The sequence below is a fragment of the Scyliorhinus canicula genome, chromosome 6 (genome assembly GCF_902713615.1).
Source record: "Scyliorhinus canicula chromosome 6, sScyCan1.1, whole genome shotgun sequence".
NCBI lineage: Eukaryota > Metazoa > Chordata > Chondrichthyes > Carcharhiniformes > Scyliorhinidae > Scyliorhinus > Scyliorhinus canicula.
Genome location: NC_052151.1, coordinates 127,874,446 through 127,889,620, shown reverse-complemented (window position 1 = coordinate 127,889,620; position 15,175 = coordinate 127,874,446). Strand labels below are relative to the sequence as shown.

The 15,175-nt window shown below is 42.7% G+C and overlaps 1 protein-coding gene across 13 annotated transcripts in view; it reads left to right on the top strand.

The window, feature by feature from the left end:
- Positions 1 to 15,175, top strand: part of otofa (otoferlin a) — a 500,940-nt gene that overhangs the window by 234,089 nt on the left and 251,676 nt on the right. For all 13 annotated transcript variants that reach the window (XM_038800135.1, XM_038800124.1, XM_038800129.1 and 10 more), the window contains exon 5: positions 2,935 to 3,146. In XM_038800135.1, coding sequence (XP_038656063.1) covers positions 2,935 to 3,146 — 212 coding nt within the window. The remainder of the gene's footprint in view (positions 1 to 2,934; positions 3,147 to 15,175) is intronic.

Sequence of the window (15,175 nt, the reverse complement as noted above, 5' to 3'; positions counted from 1 at the left end):
GCCTGCCACTATGCTCTGGGACTTCATCCTAACTGAAATGAAAAAAGTGAAACACAAGCAGCCCTCTAACCCTCACCACTCACATCCTCTCATCCTCCACAGACTTTCTGAATCAACCATGCCCTCGTACCACCTCCCGTGGCACCTTCTACCTTCCAAGCCAACCTATGCCCCTCTACCCACCAGTTGTCCTTTATAAGCCCTGTGACAAGTTAGTGCCAACCCAAGTCCTCTACCCACCACACTCTGCCCTTCACAATAAAATAAAGGTCCAAGTATCTGTTACAAACTTCACTATATTAAAATGAAACCCTCTTCTTGATACAAGTTCATTCAATACATTTAAATCCTTTCAAATACTTAATCCCTTGTAAAAAAAAAACCAATCTCTGAAGGCAGAAAGACAGGTTAATAGAGCAGATCTTATTAAAATCATAAATGACATCCTGAGAGACTGTGACATAGGCAAACTTTCCCTTCTCATCATTCCCAACCTTTCTGCAGCCTTTGACATACTTAGGGCAGATGGCGGCCAAATGATAATGCTTGGGGGGACATGGTATCAAATCTCACCACAGCAGCTAATTTAATTTGAATTCAATTAATAAATCTCAAATTATTCTATAAAGCTTGTCTCACTAATGGTGACCATGACAACGATTTTTAATTACAAAAATACAAGCAAAATACTGTGGATGCTGGAAATCTAAAATAAAAACAGGAAAAGCTGAGCAGGTCCGGCAGCATCTGTGGAGAGAGAAACAGGGGCCGAGATTCTCCGGTATCCGGCGGGCGGGCCGTACCGGCAGGCAAAGAGTGGCGTGAACCACTCTGGCGTCAGGCTGCCCGGAAGGTGCGGACTCCTCCGCACCTTCGGGGGCTAGGCCGGCGCCGGAGTGGTTGGCGCCGCGTCGAAGGACCTCCGCCGGCCGGTGCGAGTTGGCGCATGCGCAGAAGCGCCAGCTTGTTCCCAGAAGCACTGGCGGGATTCCTGTGCATGCGCAGTGGGTTTCTTCTCCCCGCCGGCCATGGCGGAGTTTTACACAGGCTGGCACGGAGGGAAAGAGTGCCCCCATGTCACAGGCCCGCCCGCAGATCGGTGGGCCCCGATCACGGGCCAGGCCGCTGTGGGTGCCCCCTCCGGGTGCCGGATCTCCCTCCCCCACCCCCGCGAAGACTCCGCAGGCTGCCCTCAGAGGTAGGTCCCGCCGGTACAGACCTGGACTAATCCACACTGGCGGGACTGGCCAAAAACGGGCCACCGCTCGGCACATCGGGGACCGGAGAATCGCCGGGGGTGGTCACTGCCAACGGCCCCCGACCAGCGCGGTGCGATTCCCACCCCTGCCCAAAAATGGGCGCCGGAGAATTCGGCAGCCGGCGTCAGAGCGGCAGGGCGGGATTCACGTCGCCCCCCGGCGATTCTCCGACCCAGCAGGGGGGTCGGAAAATGCCGCCAGAGTTTCAGCAGCAGTTCATATAACTCTTCACAAGAATTGTGAAGAGATCTATTTTCACCTCTGTAACATCGTCTACCATTACCCCTGCCTTATCTCATGTGCTGCTGAAATCCTTATTCATGATTTAGTTACATTGGACTCAACTATTCCTGGCTGTTGTCCCATATTATACCTTCTGCAAACTTAAGATCATCCAAAGCTTTGCTGCCTGTGGCTTGTCACCTCTGTCCTCACTGATCTCCATTGGCTCCCAGTCAAGCAACGTCTCAACTTGAAAAATTCCCATCCTTGTTTTCAAATATCTCCATGGCCTCTCCTTTCCCTGTCTCTGGAATTTTCTCCAACCCTACAACCGCCTGAGATTTCTGTGCTCCTCTAATTCTGGTCTCTTCTTCCTCCTCAGTTTTAGTTGTACCGCAGTGGCAATTACATCAGTTGTCTTGGCCCAAGTTCTGTAATAACCTTCCTGCACCTCTCTGCCTCTCTACCTTGTTTTTCTCCTTCAAGACACCTTTTTGACAAACATTTGGTCATTTGAACTAATTGTTTTACGATGCCTTGGGATGTTTCATTGGATCAAAGGAGCTATATACTGGACAGCACGGTAGCATAATGGTTAGCACAGTTGCTTCACAGTTCCAGGGTCCCGGGTTCGATTCCCGGCTTGGGTCACTGTTTGACCTCCTGTGTCTGAATGGGTTTCCTCTGGGTGCTCCGGTTTCCTCCCACAGTCCAAAGATGTGCAGGTTAGGTGGATTGGCCATGCTAAATTTCCCTTAGTGTCCAGAAAGATTGGGTGGGGTGGGGTGGTGGGTGCTCTTTCCAAGGGCCAGTGCAGACCCGATGGGCTGAATGGCCTCCTTCTGGACTGTAAAATCTATAATCAATAGAAGTTATCATTGTTGTTGTTTGTGTCTGTCTATATGAGACCATATACAGATTTGCAACCCAAATTTATTTTCCTTAAAACCTATATCAATGATTGGAGAGAAAAAGTTTTTTTTATAAATTTAGAGTACCCAATTATTTTTTTTTCCAATTAAGGGGCAATTTAGCTTGGCCAATCCACCTAACTGCTTATCTTTTGGGTTGTGGAGGTGAAACCCACGCAGACATGGGGAGAAAATGCAAACTCCACAAGGACAGTGACCCAGGGCCGGGATTCGAACCCTAGTCCTCAGCGCCGCAGTCCCAGTGCTATCCACTGCGCTACATGCCGACCTGGAGAGAGAAAGTTGTAAACCTTTGGCTACCCTGTGTGTCCAACAAGTTTGTTTGGAATCACTAGCGCTCCGAAAGCTAGTGATTCCAAACAAACCTCTTGGACTTTTACCTGTGTTGTAAGACTTCTTACTGTGCCCACCCCAGTCCAACGCCAGCATCTGCACATCATGGCTACCCTTTATGTAGCAAACATTGCAATTTTACAAAAAATCTTAGTGTTAATTTTTTCCCTTTCTTTTTTTTTATCTAGACCTGTGTCTCCATTGAGATAAAATACCAGGCAATGGATGGTACTGTTGGAGCCTGGAATGAAAGTGATTTCTTAGAAAATCCAAACCAAAGGCCAGAACACGAGACCTTTCTTTTTGAGACGGACAGTTTACTATCCGGCAGTGGCCAGAGCCAGGGATCAGGAGCCTCTCCAGGCAGATCCCTCCAAAATCTCTTAGGAGAAAGGAAAAAGTAAGTAAGCTACTTCTTTATGTAAGAACAAGAATCCTACCTGTAGAAATGATGATATTCCAAAGAGGAGCTCATTAATTTTTACTTTGAAATATTTTCATTATTTTTGTCAGATTTACTTTGCCAAAATAATAAATCATACATGGTATTTACAAAAATAACTCTATTATAGGTATTCTTTGTTTCCATTTGTTTTGTTTCTTCAATTAAAGGTGAAGATGAAGGGAGACGTATATAATAACACTTTTGCATTCGCCATACATGAATGGTTTACTGATTTTTTAGGTAGGTCCAAAGCCACAGACGATCCCCACTAAACAAATGATTACAAATATAGCAAGGGTCCCCAGTGAACATGTGACCTTTAGAATTCTGTGCTGCTTCCATGAACATGTTCTGAGCATCACCTTTATGGATTTGTGGACCTGTTGGCAATCCTTTGTTGCTCCTTATTGAAGATGTACAAATTATTTCTTGAATACATCTAATTCAAGGCAAAGGGGCTTAGATATCAAGGCCGATTCTCGCAGAATGGTGAAACTCAGTTCCACATGGTTAAGAATTGATAGAAATCTCAGCAGGATAGGAAAACAGTAATAACATTCAGTTTTCCAGCAGTCAGCCCAAGCAGAAAATTATGTGAGTCAAATTTAAAGGGATGTGAGTAGTTAAGGTGAACATAAAACCTTTGGAAAGCTAATAAAAATATTTCACCTGCTTCTCAGCCTTGGGTGAAGTGGAAGAGGGAGAGGTGTGTTAGTCAGAAATGAAGGGAAAAGAAACGAAGAGGGTAATTTTAACTTCAGGAATGGAGTTAAGCAGATAACATTGGATCAGCAGCCTGGAATGCACCTTACTATATTATCCTTTACGTTCACCTATGTTTCTTAGCCCAAATTGAAACTACAGTATTTCCAGCAAAGTGAATAAAGTGCTTAGCCCTGATGGAGGGAGTCGCATCAAACAATGTGGAATATCCCACATGAAAACCTTATTCTGTTGAATTAGCTCATTTAAGTCAGAAAGTCAGACTGTTGCAACTGACTCAGTATTCCAGTCTGGAGTATTATCCTCGTCTCCTGCTGAGCTCTACCCAGTTATCCCTGCAGGAAAACCAGCGGACATTAGGTGAGAAAAGGATCAGGTTACATGAGATGTCCCTCGGTTAGCGTAGCAAACTGACATCCACTTCTGGACTCAGACACCTGAAAAATGGTTTCTTGTTCACAGTACTGGAGGTCAAGTAGTCAATGTGGAAACAGATTCCAACATAAGTCAGCATCTTTGAGATACGAGGAAATCACTGGAGTGAAGAACAAAATGCAATCATTCTTTTGCAGGTTGCCCTGTTCTTGCTGGATTTACAATATTATTATTGCCTAAACAATAACATCAGCAGGGATGATGGATTTAATGAGCATAACAGTGGGAGAGACTGTGAGCATCAAAGGAAATACTCATTAACCCTGAACGCTTCAGTAATTGTATCATGTTAGCATCAATTTCCTCACACCATCAATTTCAGTAATTTCTCAAAACCGCTTCCTGGTGATAATATTAGCATTCACTGTTTATTTTTAAAGGGGCATGCTCCTTATTTTCTTTTCATAACTCCATAACTTTTACTGTTGTGTATCGATCACTAGTTTCTCTATTGGCAGTTAGAGGTCAATCATTTTGTTCCAGGACATCACTGCAGGAGTTCCTGAGGATAGTGGGCTAGGCCCAACCACCATCAGCTTCCCAACTCCTCAGATTCTGAAGCAGTCTATGGTCAAATGCAGCAAGACTTGGAGGATGACATTGAGGCTTGAGCTGATAAGTGTAGCATTCATAGAATACTCTCCACTTTCCTGAATAAGTGCTGCTCCATCGACACTCAAGAATCTCGACAACATCCAGGATAGGGCAACCCGCTGGATTGGCACTCCATCTACCAGATCCAACATCCACTTCCTCCACCACCATCGCACAGTGGTAGTCGTGTGTACCATATACAAGTTGCATTGCAGCATCACCAAGGCTCCCTCAACTGCACCTTCCAAACCTGCAACCGAGACCATCTGGAAGGACAAGAGCAACAGATGCATGGGAACCCCACCACCTGTACGTTCCCCTCCAAGTCACACACCATCCTGACTTGGAAATTTATCACCATTCCTTCATTGTCGCTCAGTCAAAATTCTGGAACTCCCTCTGTGGGTGTACCTATACCACATTGACCGCAGCAGTTCAAGAAGGTGGCTCACCATCACCTTCTCAAGGACAATTAGTGATAGGCAATAAAAATGCTGGCTGAGCCAGTGACACCCACGTCCTGTGACAGAACAAGAAAGAAGATTCAATTATTTGGTCGTAGATTTTTCAAGGCTACGAGATGCAATATAGTGTCCAAAATGCACACAAACATTTGGCATGTAACATTGTTGGAGCTTAACATTCAAAATAGAATCATGAATCATACAATTTACACTGCAGAAGGAGGCCATTCAGCCCATCGAGTCTGCACTGACCCTTGGAAAGAGCACCCTACCCAAGCCCACACCTCCACCCTATCCCTGTAACCCAGTAATCCCAAATAATCTTTTGGGGCACTATGGGCAATTAGCATAGCCAATCCACCTAAACCTGTGCATCTTTGGACTGCAAGGTGGACCCCATTCACACCACTGCCACTTTCAGGTTAATTGCTGATTGATTTCTACTGGCTCTTTCCGCAATTGTAGAAGTCCTTGTTGGCATTTAAAGTTGTTTGTAGTTGCTAAAGTAAAGATGGAGTGGTGTGGCTTATGCTAAAGGATTTTATCCTTATTTCAAAGATTCTGCACAGAGCATAATATGGTTGCAGAAGTATACATTACCTTTGAGCCACAGGATTGTAGAGGTGACAAAATGGAGAGCAAGCTGCTGGAAAAGGAGAAAGGAAGAGAGGGGACAAGAACTCTCAGCAAGATGTCAGGATGTTTGGGGAGCTATTCTCTAACCTCACAAGGAACATTGCATCAGATGCCTGTGTGCATGTATATATGCGAACTGTCGGTGTGTGAGTGGGTACATGCGAGTAGAGCACTTGTGCGAGCAGTCAGTGTACAATTGGAGTCAATACAATAGTGTAGAGAGGAATTTTAGGTGAGCATAGATATCAGTGGATAGAACAATAACTCAACCTCATCATCAGAAAGTTTATGCTTTTTAATTAAACTTTAAATGGATATGAGCGTTACAGGCAAGCATTTATTATCCATCTCTTGATCCCTAAAGAGATATAATTGGCTGTACCCCTCGATCTGCTGCAGATCCTGTGGGAACGCCAACACCAAAGGGACTGCAACCCAGTTCAAGGCTCATCACCCCTTTCTCAAGGCAGTGAACGTGGCCTTGCAGGTGTTTCTTGCATTCTGAGAAATTAAAAATGAAATAACATTAACATTCTGATAGCGGAGCTACAATTTTCAATTTTGAATGGTTTAGTTGTTAAAATAAATTCACATAAAATTTAAATGTAGTCATTAAGACAAATCTGCAATATATTAAAATAGAACACAAAGGAATTTTATGTGAAGTTAAGTAGTGCACCAGAGAAAATTGAAGTCTAAAATGTATACTTTAAAGAAAGCCATGCAAACTCAGCAATTTACAAGCTACCCCTTAAGTAATTACACAACTCAATAAATCTGACAGTGATGTATACACACAATAAGCAAAACAATTATCTATCTGGCAATCCAGTTTAATTGCATAAATTCTGTGTACTGTGTCACGTACTCTGAATTTTAATTTCAGAGGGTCCAGTTTTAAGTAGTGAAAGGCAATTCTGAGCTGGAAATTTTAAAAACAATTTTTTTTTAAAAATTCATTTTCGGGATGCAAACGTCGCTGGTTAGACCAGCATTTGTTGCCCAGAACTAGGTGCACTTTAGAAGGTAGTGGTGAGCCACCTTCGTGAGCCACAGCAGTCCCTGAGATGTAAGTACACCCACACTGCTGTTAGGGAGGTGTAACAATATGTTTATTGTAAGGAATAGAAGCGGTTAACAATAAGGTAATAATACTTCTCGCCACTAGATGGAGAAAAGGAGCAGTGATATAAATATCATGTGACTTCTGGAATTATGAGAGAAGGTTGTAAGGCGTTAGAGAGATTAGGTCTATAGCATAGAGTTCTGTTGTAAGAGATATCGTATTGTTTTAGTTAATAACTTATTCCTTGTTGACTGGTTAAGAATCTTTCATTTAATAGTGTAAAATAACTCAGCTTGATGTTCTTTGCTAACACTGCATTCTCTGAGCATCCTGATAGACCCAACAGAGAACAGCACAGGAGGTAGTTCCAGGACTTTGACCCAGTAACAGTGAAGGAACAGCAATATATTTTCAAGACGGGGTGGTGAATGAATTGGAGGGGAACCTCCAGGTTGTGGTGTTCCAAGGTATCTGCTGCTCTTGTCCTTCCAGATGGTAGTGGTCATGGGTTTAGAAGGTTCTGCCTAAGCAGCTATGGTGAGTTCCTGCTGTACATCGTGTAGATGGTACACACGGCTGCCACTGTTCATCGCTGGTGGAGGACGTGAATGTTTGTGGAACGGGTACCAATTAAGTGGACTGCTTTTCCCTAGATGGTGTTGAGCTTCTTGAGTGTTGTTGGAGCTGCACTCATCCAAGTAAGTGGACAATATTCAATCACCCAGTCCTGACTTGTGCTGTGTAGGTGGTGGGAAGTCTTTGGGAGTCAGAAGGTGAGTTACTTGCTGCAGAATTCCCAGTTTCTGATCTGCTCTGATATCCAGAGCATTTATATGGCCAGTTCAGTTTCTGGTCAATGGTAATGCTCAGAATGTTGTTAGTGGGGTCTTCAGGGATGGCAATGTCATTGAATGTCAAGGGGAGATAGTTTGATTCTTTCTTGCTGGGGATAGTCATTGCCTGGCACTTCTGTGGCATGAATGTTACTTGCCACTAATCAACCCAAGGCTGAATGTTGTCCAGCTCTTGTAGCATATGGGCACAGACTGCTTCAGTATCTGTGGAGTTGAGAATATTGCTGAGCATGGTGAAATGATCAGCAAACACCCCCACTTCTTACCTTCTGACAGAAGGAAGCTCATTGATGAAATAGCTGAAAATGGTTGGGCCTAGGACAATCCCCTAAGGAACCTGCGGCCAATGGAGGCATTGCCATGAATTCTGTGAAAAGCCTCAGCCTGAGGTATTTTGAATACAGTGAACTTCTGGTCGCACAAGTTGTATGAAGAGAAATTCACTATGAGAAATATGATGGGAGAAAAGCTCGTTCTTGGCCGGTGAGAGGGTCCAAATGAGTACCAAGGATCCAAATGTGTGTTGTGTAATATATTTGAGAAATCAGTAAAAATGTAGTAATAAAAATTTAGTTCATTGATTTAGGTTTTCTCATTGACAGAAAACTGTTACAATTAAGCTGCCAAGAAATATTAATAAATCATTTTTCCACACCAGAAGTTTAAATTTTTATTCAAAAATGACAAAATAGCCAGCAAAATGTGAAACTGTGGTAGGAGTACATGGAGGTTGTTTTTTGAGACAGAGGGCTTTACTATCTTAGTTTCCCAGCATCGGATTGGGGGAGGTTACCCAGAAGATGAGCTGGGGAATCTCTTTGGAGATTCAAAGGTAAGGTTTGCATGGCAATGGCCCAAAAGTGCAAACTTCCCCTGGGAAATTGCCCTGCACTGAGGACCAACAGAAAATCTGAAAATTGCCAACTTCAGATGGTTCCAACAGGGTTACATCAATAGTTACCGAGAAAACGTTAGAAGGATTAAAACCACTTCTAACTTTTAGGTAACTATTTTACAGATCCAGACTAACCCCCATGGGACCTCCCTCACTCCCCCAACTCCCGCAGTAGCACCTCACGGGACTCCTCCAGTCGCATGGGACTCCCCCAGTCGCACTGGACTTCTCCCATCCTCCCTAGGCCTGACTGGACCTGATCTAAGGCACGATCTCACTACCTCAAGGCCAGGCACCCACGACCCATGAGGCCTGACCCCCTTCTGGAGGCACTCACTCCCACCAAGGCCCGATACTCACCCTCCTACATCCCCACAGACCCTACATGACCCGATCTGAAGTCCATTCCTCTCCTGACTTCCAAGCCCCCACCCTCTGGTCTCGGACCCCAAACCTTAGATTTCCCCCATACTCTTATCCCCCCTGACCTTGAACCACCTGACCTCTGATCTCCCTGCCACCCACCCCCCCCCCCCCCCACCTCCAATTCCTCACACTGATTTACAGTCACCCCACCTCCCCAATCCTATCCACTTACATTCGTCATTTACCTTCTCCCAGGCCTGTCAAGACCTTTACATTTCACTGAACCTTTACACTTAACCTGGTTTATGGCACTGATTGTCACTCTGGGGAAATTCAAGCCCTCGGGTACAAGGACTGTAATTAATAACTTTGCAAACAACAATAAAGTAGAATTTGATTAAATGTACTGACAAATCAATGGGTAAAAGTTTGTCTTGGATGATAATATTAAGAGTATAAACAAATGGGCCACTTCTAATAGCCCCCACTTAAAATTCAGTTCTATTGAAATTAACTTAATTAATTACACATGCCCATACAAAACCCATTTTGCATGAGTATCCACAATGATTTTGTACCCCTAAGACTATTGTAAATCATTTCACCACTTGGAGTGATGCATATTATTGTATTTAATATGTATTGCTGGGAATATGAAAAATCCACCAAGATCGTTTTATTTTAATTTAATCACAGATATGATACCAATTAAACCAAATTCCACAAAACCTTTAAAATTAAGGTTCCAGGAGAAATAAGATCCTTTAATAAATATGTCCAAGTTCATTTTACTGACTGCAAGAGTTCAAGATCTTCATGTAAACATTGCATTTTTAAATTTTTCTGAATTATATAAGGTGGAATAATAAAAGTCTCATCGGGTTGATGCCATATTTGTACACTCTCATATGATCTGTTACAGGTATGCGTTGAATAAGGTAGTTCAGTGAATGAAAGCTCTCATCACAAGTTGTATTACTTTAGATGTTGGATTTACCTTAGAGGATTTATTTAAGTTTTTGTCAAAATGTTGGTAGGTTTTTGCCAAATGTTGGTTAAATGTTCAATGGAATCTCATAACCATACAGCTAATAAAAGAACTGTTGAATTTTATCAAAGTAATAAATTTGGATCATCGGAACGAGACTGAATTATATAATGGATTTTAAAAACATGGGACAAGATTTTCCCGCCTTTCAGAATCTTCCGGTCCCACCAAAGGCAATCCCGCCTGTGGCGTGTTCTCTAGCGTTGGGACGGGTGAGCCATGCAAAACACCCAGGCATTGGCAGAACTGGAAGATTCCGCTGACAGCCAATGGGAAGCTGCCTCTGCCACCGAAACACACACTGTCGGGGTGCCAGAAAACCACACCCCATGATCGCGTGATGCCTTTAAAATAAATGGACCTCCAGGATATGATAATTTTACTCAATATCTTTGTTCATAGGCTTGTCTCTGTTATTAGTTTCCAACTGTGTCTCTAATATTGATTGACACTCTGATTGATCTCAGGCCTGATGGCGGTGATTATAATAGTGACGAAGAGGGAGAGACAAACTTAAGGTAGTGAAGTATAGGGCCAATCTCACACTTGGCCCTTCTGAGCGTGTGACTTGTAGAAATAGTTTAAATGGGTTTCATGGCCAATAAACCAACAAATCAAATACTGGTAAAATGCATATCAATCCTTTCTTCATATGAAAGGAAATAATCAAATGTTATTGAAATTTTACCACCGTTATTTTCTTTCGCTATTCCAAGCTGCATGGTCTTTTTTTGTGGATCGCATAGCCTTTCCATTTTTTTCAATTTGACTCTCTGGCCAAGAAAGCTGAGCAACAGTAATGCAAATTCCACAGCTTTGAGCACACTGTACTTTAGTTTTCTCTTTATTTTCTCCTTGTCGTCTCTGGGATTTGGTCTCTGTGTCATCTGACCTCTGTAGCTCAAGCAAAGTACCATTCTTCAGATATTAACTTCTTGAATTAGTCAGGACAGGATATTTGACCAATGGGCTCATTAAAGCCAATCTTAATTCTGTCCTCAACAAGTATCCGTACTTGGCAGTAGGGCTTGCTGAACTGTATTAAGACATGGGTGCCCTAGCTCCTTGACTCTGGGCACTGACATTACCATAACTAAGAGCAGCTAACTTAGGCCACACAATTCATACAACTTAGGGCCTTTTTGCCCAAGGCCCAGAAGTGAAAGGACAATATTCTAACAGGTATATTCCTCTGTCCCCTTCCCCTTTAGGAACTTATCAAAACCCACAAAAAATAATACAGTAATATTGCAATTTTCCTTTTGGTCTGTGCTCCTTTTGCAGTCTCACAGATGGTTCACTGATAAAATGTCTGGTCATGCAACTCTAAACTATTTTCTAACAAGGTTGCTGTGATTTGAAGAGATGTGTTTTTTGAATATACTTGTTTTACTTTCTTTCTGTTCAGTTGTCTGCTAATGGTTGTTTAGAAGTCGAATACATGAAACTATTGAATTTACCTCTGGAAAAACTTTATACAGATCATTTTAGGCAGAGAGTTGAAAGTTTGGGTCCTTGTGCTACCTGCTGTGAAAATTCAGCTTCAAATCTGAGTTTATCTGTTAGCAGAAGAATCAATTGGATTGATAAAACTTGGGAAGAACTTTACGAGTAGTTATATTAACTTACAAGAGAATAAGCAATGTTAAAATTGTGGAATGTCGCTCAACAGTACAGCAAATCAATGCAAAAGAAAAATCATAGTTTAATAAGATGATATCACCTAATAAGGGATTGTGTATAATCTGGATAAACTATTACATTTCTCATCCTGCCATTAATCTGAATTTATTGGACAGAACTTCCAACATCAGCAGGGTGTAAAATCAATCAATATTGGATCAGCCACTTCGGGATACAATTCTAATTTCCATTTTATTCTGTTCAGTGGCCCTGTTGCCAATTCAGGCCCTTATGTGGACAGTTTATGGCCATTGGGATTGCTTCTGAGCTCCCGTTAGTGTCTCTTGTTCAAACGCACTCAGTGTCTGATTGAGGGATCCAACATCCCAACAAGGTGGACCTGCTGAGATGCTCCTCTCTGCCCTTGTTGCCGACACCGTTCACCCGTGATCCCCATCAAAAAAACTTCCCTTCTTACCATCTTTCTCCAAGACCTGAAGTCGATACAAACCTCATATGGGTGTTGTACTGGCAGCAGCCACTGTCTCCCCGGTAGCACTGCTGTTCAATAAAGCTGTGGGTCTCCGATTGGCTGGCAGATTTCAGAGGGCAAGACTCCCATCCCCACAGTCTCTGTTCCTGGGAAACATCTTTTGCTATCCAGTTAAGTGTCTGAGTGGCACATATTTCAGTGGGCCTTCTCTAAAGTAGGTGGCATGGGGCACCAGCTTGTGGCCAAGACCCCTGTCTCCTTAAATACTGTCCAATATTCAATTTCAACAGACTTATTCTAACTACTGTTCCAGAGTCTGATATGCCACATTTAGGACTTAGAGGGAGCAACATATTCATAGTTGACCATTGCCCGATTGGCACCAATGGTTGTACCTAGTGCCGGTATCAAGAGGTAACATGAATGAAACTAAAAATGTGATCATGTGAAACATAATTAGGTGACTATAATCATTATGGATGATTGATACTTACAGCTTATGTTATCATTGGAAATGATGGTTTTACCCCACCCTCATATTGGGCAAGTATGGGGGTGGACAGACACAAAAACACATTTGTGGCGGGTAGCGAATTGAGGTTAGTAAAATCCAAATTAAGGCCAACTGGAATTTTCCAGTGGCCTGCATCTACTTCCTGTCTATCCAGAATTAGACCAGCTGCCTGGTGGTGGTCTGCTGACAACTGATTGGGGGGGTCCAGCACTCAATGGAAGCTTTGAGGCCCTCCCCACCAGCCTGGCATCTACAGCCCACCCTGAGGCCTGGCTGTTGTGATTTATTTTTTATTTCAATGTTTTAAACGCTGCAGCCCATAATTGTTGTGTTTTTATAATGATATAAGGAACCAATCCCTCACAAGGAATTGGGTAAACAAGTTGTGGGTTCATTTATTTAGAGTAAACGCATGAGAATATATATGCAGGGATAGAAAGCTTGAAGACATCAGGGGCAGGGATGTGTCTGCTATATTTTGGTCACAGGTCAAGGTGAAACTGAGCGTGACACACTTCCCTTCCGATGGTGGAATGCTGCCATCCCTTAAAGGCATATTACAACATTCCTCCTTTCTATTGAAAGATACCCCCCCGCCCCTTCCAAAGAATCAAACTATTTATAATGCATGGTCATGTTTAGTTACTATTTCATAACTCTATAGGACCCGTGAAACTATGAGTCTCTTGTACAAGTAATCTGCTGGTCCAGCCAATGGTGACCTTGTCTGATGGCATCTTTAATTCCTCACCGTGATCTGTGGCACTGTCATCCTTATATGTTGGTTTTATTGGGATCTCGTCATAGATGCAATAGTACTATATGGAACTGAGGTTAAGGAACTGAAATGGATCTGATTTGTTCTTGGTTACACCTCACAGTTGTGCCTTTGTGTGTAATGACTTCATAGAACTTTGGTTCGAATGATTCCTCGTCAGCTCGGTTGATTGCCAACCACCTTCAGTGGGATTCTGGATTCAAACTTGTTGTCCCAACTCTAAACTTAACAATTCTGTTCCTAGCATTTTTATCGTGCATGCTGGTCATCTTTTCCTGCAGTTTTAAAAGTTGCTTTTTAGTTTTTGAAAAAGTAGAATGAATAAGAATAGGTCGATCAGCACACACTAGTCTGTCAAACGTGAGCTCTACTGATGATGGGAAAGTTGCAATTAAAGGCATCATTCTCAGATGTAGCATTGCAATGTGTAGATTTTACTTGGTTTGTCTACTTTTGAGAATGAGGGATTTCTCCATGTGAATCATTCACACAGCTTGGCCATTATCTAGTAAAATGAGAAAAACAAGTAGTGTGATCAATATTCCACTTCTCATACATATCCTGAAATTGCACTGTAGACACACCAAATAAACTGAAGATAGCACTTAGAATATCCAAGACAGTTATTCTTGATGTATTATGCAATTGTTGAATAATTGGGTACTTGGTAATCTCCGATAACGAAGCCAGTGCCAATAAAATGAAGGAAATTGGATGCAACTTTGGAAAAAGGATGCATAGAACCGTCATGTGGAATCACCTGTTCTTTGTGCTGACTTGGTATGTGCTCTTGACATGCCTCGTACTTCTTGATGACAACATCAATGCTATTGTTCATACCCAGTCAATAGACAGTCTCTTGTGAGATGTCTCTTTACAATCTATGCCCATGTGTGAGCGATGAAGTTGTTGAAGAATATTAGGTCAGAAAGATTCCCATATGATGGTCTGCCTGCCTTTAAAAATGACTACCCGAGAATGCCTATCTCATCCTGATATGGCCAAAATGGTCCCGTGTTCATGGACATGCTGAATTGAATACGACCATCCTTCAAGAATAGTTTACCACAGTTTCTGTAATGTGGAATCTTTCCCCATTTCTTCTTGTAGCTGCTGGCATTTACCATGCGCAAAATATACAAGATCAGTTGATGGACTTGCATTCTCCTGTATCTGTATTATTATAACTCCCTTGAAACTGCCAATTTTGTTGAAACCTTCTGGATATTTTGATGTTAGGTCATGAACTGAGGCGTTGGAGCCATTTCTAAGGCGTATCTGCCTGTTGGATCCATTTCTGAGGCTTATCTGCCTGTTGGATCCATTTCTGAGGCTTATCTGCCTGTTGTCTGATTAATTCCAGGGATTGTCACTCGTCTGAGGTCATGGCATTCCCATAGATCTACAATCACCAGCCCATTAGTCTCGACAATGTAGAACTGTGGCACCCAGGTGGATTGATTGGAACTGCAGTCCAGGACTATGTATCCTGTGC